The 19,977-nt window shown below is 41.4% G+C and overlaps 1 protein-coding gene across 4 annotated transcripts in view; it reads left to right on the top strand.

Annotated features, from left to right (window-relative positions):
• Positions 1-495: 495 nt before the first annotated feature.
• The window catches only part of DDX42 (DEAD-box helicase 42), a 42,217-nt gene continuing 22,735 nt past the window's right edge, over positions 496-19,977 (top strand). For 3 of the 4 annotated variants that reach the window (XR_004384184.1, XM_032870857.1, XM_032870856.1), the window contains exons 1-3: positions 496-586; positions 12,922-13,158; positions 15,860-16,010. Coding sequence is in view for 2 of the 4 variants with exons in the window: in XM_032870857.1 (XP_032726748.1) it covers positions 12,938-13,158; positions 15,860-16,010 (372 nt within the window). In the remaining 2 variants the exon portion in view is untranslated. Of the gene's footprint in view, positions 587-12,921; positions 13,159-15,859; positions 16,011-19,977 lie in introns of those variants that run through there. The other variant, XM_032870859.1, reaches the window with a different exon arrangement.

The following is a 19,977-nucleotide window of genomic DNA, read 5'->3' as shown; positions in this document are numbered from 1 at the left end:
AGCCCTCTCCACTAGGGTTCAGTCAAGTTATCATCACTCTAAACTGGTGCTCCGGAAGCTAAAAGTGGCCATGCTCTGTGAGACCGCGTGGCCAGAGGCTTGCGGAGAAATGTTGCCTAGGTCGTATTTGCAAAGGACCAGAGATTAGGGAGCCCACAATTTTATGTATATGTGGCTTCCGCCCAAGCCCCTTTCTTGGGATTTCTAGGCGGCTGTCATTGCTACGCTTTCTTCACCCCCTAGGCCAACCTCCTGGGCTACGAGCACGCCCCAACAGCAGTGTCCGCTGAGTGAGTGGTCTGTGAGGCGTTATGGAGCTTTAAGGTCCGGAGCCTGCGGCACCTTCCGGGAGCCGTAGCCCCAGACCCCGCCCTTCGGCCCGCGCTCTCTGCACTGCGCATGTCAGCTTTGCGTTCCCCTCCCCCCCGGTCAGCAACGGGCCGAGAAGCGGCGGCGGCGGCGAAGGGGGCGGAGAGGAAGGAGCGCGGCGGACGCGGCGGACGCGGCCTGGACCGCGCGTACTCTGGCCGTGGGATTCTCTCCGCGTCGGCGGTAGTATCAGCTGCCGCTGCAGCGACAGCGGCAGGTCTGTGCGACGTGGGCCTGGGCTCGGGGTCGCTACCCCTTGGGGCCAATGGAGGCAACTGCGGGGCCTAGCGAGGACCAGGGAACCTCGGCCTCGCTTAACAAAAGAGCCTGCGGAGCCTCGGGGCACGGGCGGCGCAGGGGGCCGGGAGGGGTGGGTGTGCGAGGCAGAGGCCTCCAAGGGTCCTACCCAATCTCGTCGCCCTCCCACGACTCCCGCTTCTCCCATAACTCTCATTGTGGCCCAGTTGGCGGCTTTCCGGAGGCGGCGCCTGCCCGCCCTGCTATGAAAGGGATTTGCAGGGTGTCGGGCTCCGAGTAGGGATATCCACAAGGAGGGTTCTGGCCGAAGTCGGCAGCATTTGGCAGATGCAAGCCTCCAAATCAGGGGACCCGATAGGTAAAAGTTGCCAGATCGAAAGACGGTATAAACGTAGTCAGTGATCTTTGTGCAGCCTTGAGTACATCACTATTGTCGCACAAACTTTTTTTTGCGGCCTATTTAAGAGCCTATCTGATGCGGGTAAATAATTTATATGGAATTGCAAGCATACGCACCAGTAAGATAAGGAGGAGCTGTTGTGCTGGCTGAGAGTTTTGGGGAATTACAGCTTTCCACATCACCTTAGTGAAGCATTCCCTCCTTGTTCCTCACTCCTTTAGGTGGTCATTCAATTTCCTTTGGCTGTATATTGTATTTTGTAAATGATGTTTCTGTGTGTATTCTCCATACGCGCACCCTAGAGCTTCTAAAAGGCAGAGTTTATGTCTTAATCTGCTCTAACTTTGCAGAGCCAAGCCCAGTTATGGCACATAGGAGGTGAGCAATAGGTATTTTATACAAAAATTAACTTTAAGATTTCAGCGATGGGGGAAAAAAAAGGACGTTGTATTTTCTTTTACCTAGAAGGGGCATTATATGGTCTGATCTACAGTTCATTGGAGGAATATTTTTGTCGAGGTCTGCTGGGTGCCTGTTCCCCAGCACCGTTCTATGTCTGTAACCCCTGCCCTCCTGAAACTTACTTTCTTTTTAGGGAAAGAGAGATAATAAATTATACTGTATGTGAGGAGGTGATTACTGACTTAGGTTTAAAAAAAAAAAAAGAGGGATGGGAAGGTATTGCATTTTGAAATAGGGCAGGCAGGGTGGTATTTACAGACCAGCTGATATTTAAGCAGCCTAGAAGGGGGTGAGGGAGTGAACCCACCAAGTATCAGGGGAAAGGAACGGTCCAGGCAGAGGGAACAGCAAGTGTAAAGACCTTGAAGAGGACAGTGGCCTGTTAAGAGGAATAGAAGAGCAGCGTGCTTTGGAGCATTGTGAGCAAAGGAGGAGGAGTAGGAGATAAGGTCAGGGAAGACCTGGTGGCAGGAACACCAGAACAACCAGGAACTTTTAGGCTATTAGGAGGATTTCACTTTATCTCTGCGTGAGGCTTTTGAGCAGAGGAATGGGAAGATCTGACTGACGTTGTAATGATTTCTTGTAATTCATGGAGGAGTGCATTTGTTTTTATTTTAGATTTGTCAAATTCATAGAACCATCTTAGTTTCTTTAAGCTAACAGAGAGGAAAGATATGCTTCCAAAATAAGGATAGCCAGAATTTACTTGTATTTGGCTTTAGAAGAAAATGAAGAAATTCTGCGGTTGTGTACAGATTCTCATTAAAGAGCTGCCCAGTGTGTCGTGTCTGAGATGTTCTCAAGGCAGATTATTAGATAGAATAGATGCTAATCAACTACCGCCAGGATTTTCTCCTATTCCAGAAACACAACTGATAAAGTAACATGGTTTTATCATCAGTTGTATTGTAGTCCACTATTTTTTTTAAAGATTTTATTTATTTATTTGACAGGCAGAGATCACAAGTAGGCAGAGAGGCAGGCAGAGAGAGAGGAGGAAGCAGGCTCCCCACTGAGCAGAGAGCCCATGCAGGGCTCGATCCCAGGACGCTGGGATCATGACCTGAGCCAAAGGCAGAGGCTTAACCCACTGAGCCACCCAGGCACCCCGTGTAGTCTACTATTTTTAAAGGCATTAAGATCATAGCTTATTTTCTACTATTCCCCAAAACATAAACTCTAGACAAATAATCTTTCTTATGTTCCACGCTTATTCTGTCTTTGCTTATTCTTCCTAGCCTTTGCTGTTTATAGCTTTCTTCTTAAAATGTTTTCTTCCTTCATACTTCTCTAATCAGCTTGCATCTTCTGTGCCTAGCCTGGGGTTCTAGTTCTCTTATAAAGCCATCCCTACTTGTCAGCTCTTCATGATCTCTGACATCTTCAGTGTCATGTAGCACGTATGTGTGGGATCCGAGAGTTGAAAGAGATAAGTCTAGTTTGATATTCTCCATTTACTGGTGGAGAAATTGATTTCTGAAGAAATAATGATGGTAACTATGATGGCTGATACGTATTGTGCACTTCTTTGTGCCTTGCACTTCTGTATGCCAACCTTTGTTCTAAGTGTAATTTTGTAATTTCAGTTTTTCACAGTCACCCTGTCAAGTAGGTGACATTCTTACCATCTCACTAGAGAAATCAAGTAACTTCCTGGGGTTCACATCAGGTTAGTGGCAAAGGTAGAGTTTGAACATAGCCTCGCTCCGTAGTCTGTGATACTTGACTGTGCTATTATGATTTTCTGCTAAATCATAGCATTTCAGTACCTAGAACCATACCGAGTGGGACTTTATGCTATCTTCTTGGCCAAGTTATAAATCTCCTTGGGACCCTTGCATATTGAATAAACAATGAGTACATACTGTGGAAAACAAAAGAGATTAAAAAAACAAGTAAGTCTGCTGCTTTACCTGTGAAACCTATAACTTAGAGTTGGAAAGAGGAAATTAGAACACAAATAGTAATGATTAAGTATTGGGTGTTTTAAGACTAGAAAGGGAGTTTGAGAAATGAGCTACCACTTCTCCGGGGGATCATTCATGTCATAGTTCTAGGAGTTGGGCTTTCAAGGATAGGACTTTGGTAGATAAGTGTAGTGAGATTGGTGGGAAAGGAATTCAGGTTATGGGAAGAGCGTTTACCAAAGTGCATGGTTTTCTTGAAACACCAATGCATGTGGGGAAACCCTGGGAGATAGCAATGGTGAAGTGTGTAGTGTTGGCACAGTGGAGAGTCTCATTCCAGCTTGATTGACCAAGTGGAGAACTATTGAACTGAAGGGAATGACAGAATGAGAAATGTGCAGCAGGAAGATTTGGGGCCAGGAACTGAAGGACCTGGAAGAAGGTTGTTGCTGAGCATACAAACACTCACCACCCTTGGGTGTGACTTTCCCTACTTCCACAGTATTAACAAACCAAAAGAGGTGGAAATTTGTTTTCTCTTTTGCTACTTATGTTTGGCTGTTACTTCATTATTTTGTACTTTACCACATAGAGTCACTTCTCATAGATGATGAAATATCTGCTGGTTTTAGATGCAGCCTCTAGAAGTACATCACCATGACTTTCCCAATAAAACAGACATTCTTAGGGGTGCCTGGGTGGCTTAGTCAGTCAGGGATCTGCCTTTGGCTCAGGTCATGATCTCTGAGTCCAGTAGGAAGTCTGCCTCTCCCTGTTTCCCTCCTCCTCCCCACTCATGCGCATGCATGCTTTGGCACTCGCGTGTGCTCTCTCAAAAATTTTATTTATTTGAGAGAGAGCTCACATGAGGTGAGGGGCAGAGGGAGAAGCCGACTCCCCACTGAGCAGGTAGCCGGATGTGGGGCTCCATCTGGGACTCTGGGATCATGACCTGAGCCAAAGGCAGATGCTTAACCAACTGAGCTACCCAGGTGCCCCGATAAATAAAATCTTTAAAGGGGGGGGGCATTCTTAAAACAGTAGAGTTGAGGGGGTGGAGTGTTACTTGTCAAATGTCAAATATCAAATACCAGTCACCTCAGAGAGGCCTTACTTGTATTCTTTCTCTCTGTAATAGCTTACCTCTTCTTGCTTGCCTTTTTCTGTTTTTGCTTTTGTTTTGGTAGCACTTTTAGTACCTGAAATTATGATTTGGTTTTTCTTTCTCCTGGACCAGGCTGAACTCTCTGAGGGCTGGGGCTGTGTCTGATTGTGTTACTCTATCCAAAGCACCTAGAACAGTACCTGGCAAAATAGGCACTCAGTACATTTTGAATCATTGGTCACTCTGGTAATGGTATAGTGGCTGGAGAGCGGACTTGTTAGGAAATTATTGCTATAGTGGAAATGGAAGTGGGAAGGAGAGGTGTCACTCATAGTGTTGACACCTAAGAAAGTAGTGATCAGTACAAAACAACGTTATTATTAAGACCAAACTTAGGTTGTTCTCTCTCTTTCTTTCTTTCTTTCTTTTTTTTTAAGATTTTATTTATTTATTTATTTGAGAGACAAAGAACATGAGAGGGGAGAGGTCAAAGGGAGAAGCTGACACCCCGCCGAGCAAGGAGCCAGATGCAGGACTCGATCTTGGGATTCCAGGATCATGACCTGAGCCAAAGGCAGTTATTTAACCAGCTGAGCCACCCAGGTGCCACAGGTTGTTCTCTTTAAAGTAGATGGTATCGAAATTTTGTTCATGCTTCTGTTACAAAGCTAGTTCTCTTCAAATTAGAAATTTTAAAATGCAGTCTTTTATTTATTTATTTATTTATTTTTTAATGTTTTAAAGATTTTATTTATTTATTTGACAGACAGAGATCACAGGTAGGCAGAGAAGCAGGCAGAGAGAGATAGGAGGAAACAGACTCTCTGCTGAGCAGAGAGCCCGATGCGGGGCTCGATCCCAGGACCTGGGATCATGACCTGAGCCGAAGGCAGAGGCTTTAATCCACTGAGCCACCCAGGCGCCCCAAAGTGCAGTCTTTTAAAGAAGAAAGGTAGTTGAATTTTTACAAATATGTTTGCATCTCAGAGCAGAGACTGAGGTCTAGACATCATTCTTCCCTCATAAAGTGGATGAAATAGCAGTGGGACAACAGTGCAATGGCTCTAATTCTTTAATTTTCATAATTTTTTTGTTTTTAAAATATACATACAAAACTTTTAAGTGTATAGTTCAATGACATTGATTTTGTACACATTGTTGTGCTGCCATAACCACTGTAGCGTTCACAGAATTCTTTATCTTGTAAAACTGAACCTGTGTACCCATTAAATAATAACTCTCCATTCCTCTGCACCCCCAGGCCTTGACAAGGCCTTCTACTTTCTTTCTCTGAGTTTAACTGTTTTACCTCATGTAAGTGGAATTGTATGCTATTTGTCCTTTTTGACTGGCTTAATTCCTTAACATGAAGCCCTCAAGTTTCATTCATGTTGTAGCATGTGTCAGAATTTCCTTCCTTTTTAAGGCTGAATAATATTGTTGGTGTGTGTGTGTGTATAATAGTTTACTCATCCATCATGGACACTTAGGTTGCTTCCATCTTTTGGCTGTTGTGAATAGCACTGCTGAGATCATGGGTCAGCTCTCCCTGCTTTCAGTTCTTTCGGGTATATACCCAGATGTGGAATTGCTGGGTCCTATGGTAGGTCTTTTTCATTTCTTCTTTTTTTGGGTCAGAGAACACAAGTAGGGAGAATGGCAGTCAGAGGGAGAAGCAGGCTCTCTGTTGAGCTGGGAGCTGGGTGCAGAACTCAATCCCAGGACCTTGAGATCATGACCTGAGCTGAAGGCAGACACCTAACCTACTGAGCCACCCAGGTGTCCCTCATATGGTAGTTCTGTGATTAATTTTTTGAAGACCCGCCATACTATACTGTTTTCCATAGTGGCCGAGCCATTTTAAATTCCCACCAGCATTTTACAGGGTTCCAGGTTCTCCACGTCCTTGGCAACATTTGTTTTTTTCTGTTGTGTTGTTTTTTTGTTCGTTTTTGGGGTTTTTTTAGTAGTCATCCTAATGAGCAAGGAGGTGTAGTTTTCGTTTACATTTCCCTAATGATTAGTGATGTCCAGCATCTTTTCATATGCTTATTGGCCATTTATATATCTTTGGAGAAATGTCTGTTCAGGTACTTTGCCTATTTTTAAATGGATCGTTTGAGATTTTTTGGTTGGTTGGTATTTTTCAGGAAGTCTGTGAACTTCACCTGGGTGTGGAAGCCATGCGGTGATTCTGTAGGCACTGAAGTTAGTGGGTGTTTTCGTCTTTTCTTGTCAATATGAGAAGTGTTTGTGGAGGCAGAGGTGAAATTTCAGAGCTGTTTGATAGGAGTTTGCCAGCTTGGTAGGAAGGGTGTAGCAGGCATATTATTATTATCTAAGAGAAGGCTTAGAAGCACGCACATGTGCTAAGACCAAATAAAGGGAGCTTTGAGAAGACCCACAAATAGCAGTAATATAGCTAATTTTTTAATATGCTCACTATATTTATTTTTTGATAAACTGTTTACTGGATGTCTCTTCTCCAAACAATGATTGCTTAGAGAATGCAAATTAACTTAAATAGCCTAAAGAGGGGGGGTCATCCTTATTATTATTATTATTTATTTTATTTTTTTTTTAAACATACAACCATAGGGACGCCTGGGTGGCTCAGTTGGTTAAGCTGCTGCCTTTGGCTCAGGTCATGATCTCAGGGTCCTGGGATCGAGTCCCGCATCGGGCTCCTTGCTCAGCAAGGAGCCTGCTTCTCTTGTTGCCTCTGCCTGCCACTCTGCCTGCTTGTGTGTACTCTCTCTCTCACTGACAAATAAATGAATAAAAATCTTCTAAACATACAATCATAAAGATTAGGTTGGCTCTCTTTTGCTTGTTATATCAGTTATAATCCCCCAAACCTCTGTGATGGTCAAGGGTCTGTAGCCATGCACATATATAGTATAGCGTACATAGTCCAATAGGAAGGATTACTGTCAAGAGTAAAGAATTAATGGTGCGTTGAGGATGATAGGCTTAGATTTCATCAGGAAGGCTGGATGGCAAGGTTTATAATAATGGAAGATGATGGCTTTCACAAATACTGGGGTGAATTTTGAAAAGCCTGAATGCATGATATTTATTCATCCAACAAAAAATGTTTGAGTCCTACACACACATTAGGCTCAAAGGATTCAGGGCTGGACCGAACACACAAAGGCCCTGCCCTCATGGAGCTAGCATTCTAGTCAGTGTGGCATTATAGAAAGTGCAGTTGTTTGGCCTGGCTAGAGGCAGTAAATTAGGGAAAATGGGCAGTGTGTTCTAGATCAACTAGTGAAGGCTCGAGGGTTCTGAAGTGTTCGATCTTTTGGTCGACCCATTTCTCAGTAGAGTAAAGAAAAAGGTATTGTGTATTTTGGATCTTGTTCCCTCTGAAAGCCATTGACTCTTACCTGCCTAAAATCACACTACCTGCCTATTTGTAGCAGAAACTGAATTTTTAACACCAAGTATGTGATTTGGTGCTTTTGTAATTTGAGGCCTCTGATTTTAATTAGGTCTAATTTATGTCTGTGCCCATCCTTTTCTCCTATCCATTATCTAATTTTCTTCAGTCTCCTCCTCAGGACCTCTGTCTTAGGATTTACCTTTCATCCTACATCTTCAGTTTTTGTATCTCTGTTGGCTTTTCCTCTTTAGCATATAAACATGCTTATGTTTCCTTCTTTCTTTCCTTTTTTATTTTTTTAAAGATTTTATTTATTTATTTGTTTGTTTGTTTAAAGATTTTATTTACTTATTTGACAGATCACAAGCAGGCAGGCAGAGAGGAGGAAACCGCCCCCTGCTGAGCAGAGAGCCTGATTCAGGGCTCGATCCTAGGATCATGACCCAAGCTGAAGGCAGAGGCTTTAACCCACTGAGCCAGCCCGGCGCCCCTAAAGATTTTATTTATTTATTTGACAGAGAGCGAGCCAGAGAGCACAATTTGGGGGGGAGGGGATGGCAGAGGGAGAGGGAGAAGCAGACTCCCCTGCTAAGGAGGGAGCCCAATGCGGGACTTGATCCCAGGACCCTGGGATCATGAACTGAGCCAAAGGCAGATGCTTAACCAGACTGACTGAACCACCCAGGTGCCCGGCTTCTTTCTTAACAAACAAAATCCTAGTCAGCATCTCACTCTTTGGGTCCTATCATTGGTATAAAGCTTAGAAAGTAATCTTTACTGCTCATGACCTAGTCTTACTGTCTACCACTTACCAGTCACTACTCAACCCTGCCCCTACTATTCCTTTGAAACTCTTGCCCTGATGACTTCCTGGGTGCATATCCAACAGAAGCCGTTTAAGTTCTGCTCTTCCAGCATCTCTTTAGTTTTTAACATCGGACAGTTCTTTCTGCCTATAAAACTTCTCGCACCTTCTGTGCCACTATTCCCCACTGTTCTCCCTCCCTCCTCTCCTTCTCAGGTGGCCGTGTGAGCTTCTCTTTCCCTGCCCATTCCTAAGGATTACCTACTCTAACATTTGTCTTGTTCCTTTTCTCACTATGCCCTCTCTCTGCTGGCTTATCTACCCCAGAAACCTCAGATGCAGGTGCGTTATATGAAATCTGCGGCTCCATCACAGACCCTTCTCTGCACTTATAGACCCACTGTGGCATCTTTCCTTGGCTCTTCCATCTCATGTTCTAACCTGTTTATCTGGGCCCTGCCTGTCTTTCTGAACATGTGTTCTAGAACTTTCCTAGATGTCCTGCTGAACTCTAGCTGCATGGTGCTATTTCTAGTTCTCTGTGGTGATACTTATCTTCAGTCAAAAATGCCCTCCTTTCACACTTCTGTCCTGGTCCAGTGCCTCTTCAGATTTTAAAACTGAGAACTGTGTCATCTCCAGAAAAACTGTCTTCTTCCCAGTTCATCCTGGGTTGGATACCCCTTTCCTGGGCCACCAATGAAGACATTCTGTGCAATACCTCTGCCACAGCAAATTGTGTTGGTTTTTTAGCTGTTTTAAACCACACCTTGAACCCCTTCAGAATGGGACTGTATTTTTCAGTATATAAATGCCCAGCTCCTAATACCTCTGACAGTCCTCAGCAAGCTTTCAGCAAACCACTGAGTTCTCCTGCTAGGAGATTGTTCATGTGATTCTTAAAATCTGCCTAAACTTAAAGGGTGTTTTTCCATTGTTCTTTGTCTACCTTCTGATTTCTATGGCTTATTTATTAGCCCCTCATGATACTTCATATACACTAGGAAAAATGTTAAAATTCAGATTCATCATTTTTGTTGTTTAGGAGCAGCTGTTATACAGTCAGGTTCACACATTGGTTAAGCAATACTACCAGATGCTAGAGTTTTCTTGCTTGTAAATGTTCTTACTAGATCTTACCTCATTAGAATCATGTTGATTCTCTTTAAGGGATTCTTGAAGAAAGCAGGAGATGGTCTTAAATTCAAGCAAACTAGTACTTACTAAGTACTTACTTTAGCCACGTGTAACTTTTATGGAAGGTCCAAAATGATTAAGGACATCTTCCCCCACCTCCAAAGACATTCCCTACCTGTAACTAAGGGCGGAGATTGACTCAGCATAAATGAGTTTTAGTATTAAGTAGACTAAATTAAATGCTATATGATAACAGTTCAAACAAAACCTGTAAGGTATATATGGGGAGGGGCACAGAACCAGAAAAGTAGAGCATGTTCACGGTTTTTTCAACAATGTTGTAGTGTAAAAAGCAGCTTTGGGAACTCTTTTCCCCATTGGCTTCAGAATCCATTATAAACATATTCTTTTTAATGGTAAACCTTAATACAAGGAAGAAAGTAAAAATGAAAGAACTGCTATTAACATTCTGATAAACAGCCCTCCAGCTCTGTGTGTCTAACCATACTTTTATATTGAATGACATTGAATCATGCCACCCACCTTGTTTTATGCCCTTTTATTTAGTGTGTATAGGGCACTTCTCCATAAATGGAAATAGTAGTTAAGATTTTAAAACTTAGACTGCATAGTCCCTTCGGTTAAGCAATTACATTTTGCATATTGATTCTATCAAGCCCTACCTTGGGCTCCCTGCTGAGCCAGGAGCCTCCTTCTCCCTCTCTCTCTCTGCCTCTCTGCCCTACTTGTGCCCTCACACACTCTTGTCTCTCACTTGCTCTCATATACATAGAATCTTTATATATTTTTAAATAAAATCTTTTAAAAAAATAAAAAGAAAACTGATCCTAAAGAAGTAACTACGGGTATGTGCAAAGATTCATTTATGTGATATGTTTCACAACATTATAAAACTGTAGTGGAGGGGGGCGCCTGGGCATCTCAGTCAGTTGAGTGTCCGACTTTGGAGTTTGGCTCAGGTCATGATCGCAGGGTCCTGAGAGCAAGCCCTGTGTAGGGCTCCGCATTCAGTATGGAGTCTGCTTGAGATTCTCTCTCCCTCTGCCCACCTCCCCACTCGTGCTCTTTCTGGCTCTCAAAAATATTTTTTAAAAAACGTTTTAGGGGCGCCTGGGTGGCTCATTCGGTTGGGCGTCTGCTTTCGGCTCAGGTCGTGGTCCCGGGGTCCTGGAATCGAGCCCCGCATCAGTCTCCCTGCTTGGCGGGGAGTCTGCTTCTCCCTCTGCCCCTCCCAGTCTGTCTGTCTCTCTCTCTTTCTCTGTCAAATAAAAAAATAAAATCTTTGGGAAAAAAAAAACCCTTTAAAAAATAAAAATAGTGGTGGAGAAATGTATTTGTTGACATTTAAAGATGTTCATAGGGCGCCTGGGTGACTCAGTGGGTTAAGCCTCTGCCTTCGGCTCAGGTCATGATCTCAGGGTTCTGGGATCGAGTCCCACATCCAGCTCTCTGCTCCACAGGGAGCCTGCTTCCTCCTCTCTCTCTCTGCCTGCCCCTCTGTCTACTTGTGATCTCTGTCTGTCAAATAAATAAATACAATCTTTAAAAAAAAAAAAGATGTTCATAGTGTATCATTAGGTGAACAAATTGGTAACTAAAACAATACATATAGTATGGTTTCAGTTTTGTTTTTAAATTTGTGTATACACCTAGTGTCTAGAAGAAATAACAGATACCAAAATTAAATATCTAGGAGAGGAAATTTCAAGTAGTTTTAAATTTTGTTGGTTTTTGCTCTTTGGTCTTTCTGCTTTTCTATTAAACTTAGGTAGCTTGTGTCATTAAAAAGGGTTTTTTTGGGCCAAGACTAGTAAGATAATACAGCATTGTTTTTAAAATGATTTGATCAATGCTCAGGAAATTTCTTTGCACTTTTTAACCATAGTCTGAGTACTTTAGGCAACATATCAGTGAATCATTTTTTCTTCCTGGCTAGTATTCTAGTGGGCATTTTCCAATAAACACACAGTTTGTGAGTACCCTTCAGAGGCAGGTGCATAGATACTTTCTACAAATAACTGATCTTTCAGATTTTGATTCTTTCATTCTTCTGGTGTCATTACCAAAGGATAATCTTTCATTTTGGGACAGTTCTGCTGATAGCACCTCAGTCTTTGTGACAGCAAACACTACATTATATTGTAGTTGTAGGTTTTTATTTGAGGGAGGGGGTTTGGTCATCTATTTTCCTGGTAGACTATAATATAAACTTCTTGGGAATAAATATTAAGAGATTAAGTCTTTTCATCTTCGTATCTTTAGTTGCCTGACAGAAGCCTAGCACATATCAGATCCTCAAAATATTTGTTGTCTTGTGAGTATTTTTGGTAGCTTAAAGATGTTAAATTCACGGTCAAATCCTTTTGAAGGGGATGATGTTAAATACACTCCTGTTTAGATTGTGATCCTAAAAAATGAATAATTCTTTAGTGTTTTTAGAAAATTTGACTGTTCTTGGGACGCCTGGGTGGCTCAGTTGGTTAAGCGGCTGCCTTCGGCTCAGGTCATGATCCCAGCATCCTGGGATCGAGTCCCACATCGGGCTCCTTGCTCGGCGGGGAGCCTGCTTCTCCCTCTGCCTCTGCCTGCCTCTCTGTCTGCCTGTGCTTGCTCACTCTCTCTCCCTCTGTCTCTGACAAATAAATAAATAAAATCTTTAAAAAAAAAAAAGAAAATTTGACTGTTCTTTTGGGGTTGGCATATCACATAGCTGAAGTACAAAGTTAAGTAGTTCTTCATTTATGAGTGTTTTTTTAGGATTTATTATTTTAGAGAGAGAGTGCGTGCAAGTGTGGGGAGGGCAGAGGAGGAGGGAGAGACAGTCTTCAAGCAGGCTCTGCACTGAGTACAGAGCCCGACGTGGGACTCAATCCCAGGACCCTGAGATCATCAAACTAAGAGACGGACACTCAAAACACCTGAGCCACCCAGGTGCCCCCCCAAATTAAATAGTTTTGAGAGGCAAAAGTTTAAAATGAATTGTAGGCAGAAGTTGGAAGAGACATAAAAAATCGGTGGGCTATTTGTAAAGTTAAATTTATTATTAGTGTATTTTTTTCCTTATAGATCAGCCATTGACACCATGAACTGGAATAAAGGTGGCCCTGGAACCAAAAGGGGATTTGGCTTTGGAGGTTTTGCTATTAGTGCTGGAAAGAAGGAGGAACCCAAACTCCCACAGCAGTCCCACAGTGCCTTTGGGGCAACCAGCTCTTCTTCTGGATTTGGAAAGTCAGCTCCACCACAGCTCCCTTCTTTCTACAAAATTGGATCTAAACGGGCCAACTTTGATGAAGAAAATGCGTAAGTGGTAATTCTGGTAGTTTAGCCAAGGGTAGGCTTTGAGATATTCATTCTATCAACAGAAATTGAGGTAAAAAAACCATTTGTTTCCTGAATAATAATATGACTTCTTTAATTGCTTATCTCACTGAATTGTATTATTCCTAATAAGTTAAATTGTTGAGTTTATTCATTTGTAAGGAACATAATGCTTGTGTGCTTACTTCTTTCCCTATTCCAAAAAAAGATTTGAGGCTATTGAAACCTAAATATGACTGAAGAGTTTTATTTTATTTTATTTTATTTTTAAAGATTTTATTTATTTATTTGACAGACAGAGATCACAAGAAGGCAGAGAGGCAGGCAGAGAGAGAGAGGAAGCAGGCTCCCTGCTGAGCAGAGAGCCCGATGTGGGGTTCGATCCCAGGACTCTGGGATCATGACCTGAGCAGAAGGCAGAGGCTTTAACCCACTGAGCCACCCAGGCGCCCCCGACTGAAGAATTTTAAATAGTACGAGGTTTTGATGGCCTTTGCTGAAGTCTTTTACTGACCCCATGTAAGTTGTTTTGTGACACAGGCAGTTCTCTCAACTGGAGGAGACGCAGTTTGTCAATAGCCAGGTCTTAAAACGATTATGTTGTGACATCTTCTAGTGGGGAAAAAAAATCTACTCGGGTTATTTCCCAGAGTTCTCAGGAAACAAACTTACCAATTACCTTTTTTAACTTCAGTATCTGATAGGGTGGTGGTTATACAAAGATAAGGTTTGAGGGTTTGAGCTCTAATTCCTTTTCTTTTCTTTTTTTTTTTTAAAGATTTTATTTATTTATTTGACAGAGAGAGAGATCACAAGTAGGCAGAGCAGCAGGCAGAGAGAGAGGGGGAAGCAGGCTCCCCGCTGAGCAGAGGGCCCGATGGGGTGCTCGATCCCAGGACCTGAGCTGAAGGCAGAGGCTTAACCTACTGAGCCATCCAGGCGCCCCTGAGCTCTAATTCTTATAGATGATAATTTCTTTGCTGTGTGTGAAGAAATCTCTGACTGCTATTATTTCCAGCCCAGTTGTGAAAAGTTGAGTTGTTTTTTTTGTTTGTTTGTGGGGTTTTTTGTTTGTTTGTTTTTTGTTTTTAATTAAGAGCTCAAGATGGGACACACAGTGGCATTTTTAAAGGCTTGTATGTTGCAGGGATTAAAATGCAGAAGTAGATGTTTAAGGTTTAGCAAAGTCAAGGATCATTATTCTAGAGAGCAGTTTAGCAGTTCAGGGATACTTTTTCTTTTGCTAAATGAAACTTATATAAATGAGTATGTATGTATGTGTAGCAGATGATAGTTGTTAGAGCTTTTATTTTTTTTTTTTTTTAAGATTTTATTTATTTATTTGACAGACATCACAAATAGGCAGAGAGGCAGGCAGAGGGAGAGGGAGAAGCAGGCTCCCCGCTGAGCGGAGAGCCCGATGCGGGGCTCCATCCTAGGACCCTGGGATCATGACCTGAGCCGAAGGCAGAGGCTTTAACCCACTGAGCCACCCAAGTACCCCAGTTGTTAGAGCTTTTAAAATAATTCCCGTGAAGACCTGAAATGCTTTAAAATTTCAAGCTGTGTTTGTTTTTTAGTTAATATTTGGTTGTTAATATTTAATTTTGAGATAAGGTCTAAATAGTGTTTTTATTTTTAGTTTATAAAGAGCTATGAAGTTGTCTTTTCTGAATATTTAAGAAGTGTGGGGAATGATTTTGGATTGAGCATTTATTATTATAATTATTCTCTTAAAGATTTTATTCATTTATTTGACACAGAGAGAGAGAGACAGCAAGAGAGGGAACACAAGCAGGGAGAGTTGGAGAGGGAGAAGCAGGCTTCCCGCTGAGCAGGGAGCCCAATGTGGGGCTCAATCCAAGGACCCTGGGAACACAACCCGAGCTGAATACAGATGCTTAAAGACTGAGCTACCCAAGCACCCCTGGATTGAGTATTTATTCTTAATCCTTGAAGTTTTCTGTCAGTCCTCAGAAAGTAGTCCTCCACAACTTCTGAAGAAAAGTCCCTAGCCTTATGAATATATTGCTGAAATTTTTTTAAGGATTATAAAGAAAGGGGCGCCTGGGTGTCTCAGTGGGTTAAAGCCTCTGCCTTCAGCTTGGGTCATGATCCCAGGGCCCTGGGATCAAGCCCCACATTGGACACTCTGCTCAGCAGGGAGCTTACTTCCCCTTCTCTCTCTCTCTGCCTGTTTCTCTGCCTACTTGTGATTTCTGTCTGTCAAATAAATAAAATTTTTTAAAAAAAGGATCATAAAGAAAAAACTAGGTTTTTAATATTTATACATATATACAAAGGTGGTTTTTTTCCATAGCATACTTTCTTTAGTATTTGCTCTATCTATTCAGCAGTGAAATAAATATGAAGTTTTTACTGAAAACTCATCCCTTTTAACAGAACTGGAAATGTGATTTGAATATACATTGTTGAAATGAGAGAATCTGCTGTGACTGCTTGTTTGGTTTTTTTTTCTTCAATATTAGAATTTTGCGTGTATTAAACAATAGTTTATTTGTCAAAGCCTGGCGGTCTCTAACATGTATAGTTCAGATCTCTTATTAGTAACATAGATACAGCATAATAATTTCTGTTAAAGAATTCACCGACCCCAAATTAAACATTCACTTTACCAGTCATGCCTCTTAATTTTCAGATATATGTATTTTTAAATTTCCAGATATTTTGAAGATGAGGAAGAAGACTCTAGCAATGTTGATTTACCTTACATTCCTGCTGAAAACTCGCCTACCCGCCAGCAGTTCCATTCCAAGCCAGCAGATTCTGACAGCGATGACGATCCCTTGGAGGCGTTCATGGCTGAAGTGGAGGCAAGTCTCTAGGCTGTTTGTTAAGCTGCAGGAGTTAGAGCAGATCAAATTAACCTAGTGTTTCAGTCATTCAGAATTTGGTTTTTGCCCTCTCTTGGGAGAATTTTGCTTTTACACTCTATAGTTTCTTTTTTCTTTTCTTTTTTTTTAATTTTTAAATTTATTTATCGGAAAGCACAAGTAGGGGAAGCAGCAGGCGGAGGTAGAGGGAGAAGCAGGCTCACCGCCAAGCGGGGAGCCCAGCACAGGGCTCAGTCCCAGGACCCTGGGATCTTGACCTGAGCTGAAGACAGACACTTGACGACTGAGCCACCCAGGCGCCCCTCAGACTCTGTAGCTGCTTAAACATATGTCCACATGCCTTGTGGTATTTTCAGAGATGATTGGTGCCTTGAAGTTTGAATAGTGACCCTTGGACGAGGGTAGTTCAAGATTTGCATGTGTATGTTTTAATATTTCTTTGTCTATTCTTAGATGGAATGAACATTACCTCCTTCAGTCTAGCCTTAAAGGCAGTTAAACTTCTAAAAAGTTCAGAAAGGCAATTAAACTTCTAAAAACTTGCTAAAATTATGAATTCTGTGTTCTGTACTTTTAATATTTGTTCTTATTACCAACATTATCAGCATCCTGACCTCCCTGTAGAAATGAAACTTGTAACCACTTTGCTCTTAAAACTCTTCTCACTAGGCTTTTGTGATTTTGCATTTTGTCCTTTTTTTCCTATCTTTTTGACGTTTGTATTTTTTTTTAACCTTTTATTATGAAAAATTTCAGATACATACAAAAGTAGAATAATAAAATGAACTCCCTTGTATCCTTCACCCTGCTTTATCAATTAACAACTTCTGGCCAATCTTGTGTTATCCAACCCCTCTTCCCTCTTTTAAATTGTTTTAAAGTAAATCCCAGGCATCTCATGTCATCCATTAGTAAGATAACGCTTAAAAAACGTAACTACCATATCATTGTACCAATAAAAAATTCATTACATATTCATCTTACTATTATGTTACTTTTATGACCCCCTGCTAATTTCTCAAATACATTGATTCCTATAGTTCTATATATTGATTTGCTATTTTCACTCTCTACATTCCCTGCTGACCTTGTCCACTTGAATTCTGTGTAACTAATTCAAGTCTTCAGTCTCACAGCCTCTATTGTATCAGCTCTGCTTTTCTAAATCATGACCATTTTTACATGGGTGGGGTACCCCTGGCATCTTTTCTTCCTCAACCAGGTTTTTTGTCCTTTATATTCTTAATGCTAGAAGATCAAACGTGTTCATAACTTAACTTCATTTAATCATCAGAATAACAGTGGGGAATTGGCAGAAAAAAATATATGGGAATACAATTAAAAAAAAAATAACAAGAAAACTGAGCCCTGTGATAATTCAAATCCCTTGCCTTAAATCACATTGGTAACTGTGTGGCAGAGCTGGGACCTGGGTATTTCTGGCTTAATAGTCCTGAGAACCTAGCTCTTTCTAGTATGTCCTGGTACTTTTCCCCTTATATGGCAAGTTCTCTCAATCTTTTTTTTTTTTTTTTAAGATTTTATTTATTTATTTGACCGAGAGAGATCACAAGCAGGCAGAGAGGCAGGCAGAGAGAGAGGAGGAAGCAGGCTCCCTGCTGAGCAGAGAGCCCGATGCGGGGCTCGATCCCAGGACTCTGAGATCATGACCTGAGCCGAAGGCAGCGGCTTAACCCACTGAGCCACCCAGGCGCCCCAAGTTCTCTCAATCTTTATAGTCTCTTTTGCACCTCTTCCTTTCTGTTTCCACTATAGTCAGCCTGCTTTACACTTTGATTAACTCTTGTCTGGGTGTAAATTTTCTCCCACCTTCGGTTCTCTGTTTTCCCACTTGTGTGGTGTACAGAAACAGAGTAATTAGACTAAAGCATGTTGTTTGTCACGTTATTCCTTTTGCTCAAAAAAACTGTCACTTCATTGTTTATGAAAAAGAGTCCTTCCAGATTCCTCAGGTACTTGTAAGCTAAAATCTTGAGCCACATCTCATCTCTAAGAAAGGAGGGAAAGAAGGAAAACAATGTAGATGTTTTTCTTTGGCCTAGATGCTTTTTAAACATGTGGGCCAAAATTTTGAAGATTAGAAGATTTTATCTAAAAGTTCAGACTCTTGAAAAGTGGACACTCTGGCAAGACTAAGCCTGCATTCTTATTCTTGCAAGACAAAAGCAGTTTTGTGCGCTAATGGCTGACTGCTTTAGATAGGTAGGGCTTGCTTTTTCTTGTTCACCCTAGGTCTGTCAGTTCCTTTTGTCGTCTCGACATTGAAGCTACCATTTACAACCATTTATCTTCACACTTGTGTTTAGTTTTCTTAGGGTGGAGAAATATTTTTCTGGGCTTAGGTGTCCGTGTGATACAGGAAAAGCTGCAGCATGCTTCTTTAGACTATTCCTGCTTACTAAAGTGCAAGCAAAGCACCTCTGTATCAAAAGAAAATAACTTTTCTTATCCTGGTTTACTTCCTTCGTTGCCAGATTGGTACCCGTTGCTGTTTCCCATCTTGGATTTAGACTAACTCAGATTACCTGCTTCTTAAAGAGTATGCACTTTATAGGTAGCAAAGCCAGAATTCAAGTGCAAATCCCATATTCTTTCTGCTGTGTCATTCCATATCTAAGTTTTTGTAGCACTGTATTTTTGGGATAACACCAGAACTATTCAGAACTTTCATGTGCTTTGCAACATGGTAGTGATTTGGTTCAGTATGTTAAATGGTTCTCTCTGCAAGTAAAGGTGGTAGTGTTTTGTCGTGTTTGAGGTGTCTTATATGGACTTTTACCCCTCTTGGGATACAGACATTTCCCAAAGGGCTGTTTTTCATTTTATCTTGCAATCCCTAGTTTAAATCCCTGGTTTAAATTCAGATTTAATTTTTTGTAATGGAACTTGGTGTAACCCTTTTTGAGTGGGAGTATCCAAGAATAGCCCAGATTTTCCTGCTTCGCATTTCAAGTGGTTGAAACTGTAGGAGAATAAATCTTTTTGATACAATATTATTCTTCAGGGTGGTTTTGGATATCATATCCAGAGGGGTTTTGCTGATTTTTGGACAGACAGATTGGATATTGTCTGATCTTGGAGAGAGTGTTGTTGCCACAATATTGCATTAATCCTTGATCTCAGGTATATTCTTTACTAGAAAATATAAACTTCTCTAGTGTTTGAAGTCAAGATGAAGACTTATTTTAAACCAGTGTTTCAAAAGAGGATTTATGTAGATTTAAAAAAATAGGTTCTATAAATGTTTGTGACCCATTCCTTATGTTACATTGCTTATGCCATCTTCACTTTATATGTAGTCTTGAGTAAGTCCTCTTTATCAGGAACATTTAATTAGTTAGAACACCTGACCATGCCAGGTTACAGTTAGTGACATTTTTTTAAATCAAATTAGAAAAACTCATGTTGCTTTATAACAAGAAATGATAGTGCAGGATGTGTTTTACCTTGGAAAAATTACTTAATTCTTCTGACCTTGAGTTTCACATGTGTAAAACAAAGAGATCAGTGATTATTAATTTGCTGTGTATAACAATTACCTTTGGAAAATGGAAAATACATGCATTTAACTCCACCCCCAAGAATTCTGATTTGGTAGATTTAGAGAAGTGTTTTTCAACCTCGGACTGTCAACATCTGGGGATAGTTTGTTTTGGGGGCTGTCCTGTGCACTGTAGGATGTTTAGCAGCATGTGTAGCCTTTACACACTAGATACTGGTAACAACCCCCTGGTCCCTCTCACCCCCCCGGTCCCGAAGCAACCAGAAACATCTCCAGACATTGCCAGATGTTCACTAGGGACAAATTCACCCCGGGTTGAGAACAGTCTTTCCAAAGTCAGATCCAAAAATTTGCCATTATTTTACTAGCCCCATTAATAGTTTGATATTAATGGTCTTAAGCTACACATTGAGAAAGGCTAGT

Source organism: Lontra canadensis, unplaced genomic scaffold (assembly GCF_010015895.1).
Source record: "Lontra canadensis isolate GAN:19392208 unplaced genomic scaffold, GSC_riverotter_1.0 scaffold41, whole genome shotgun sequence".
Taxonomy (NCBI): Eukaryota; Metazoa; Chordata; class Mammalia; order Carnivora; family Mustelidae; genus Lontra; species Lontra canadensis.
This window is presented reverse-complemented; position numbering and strand designations above follow the sequence as displayed.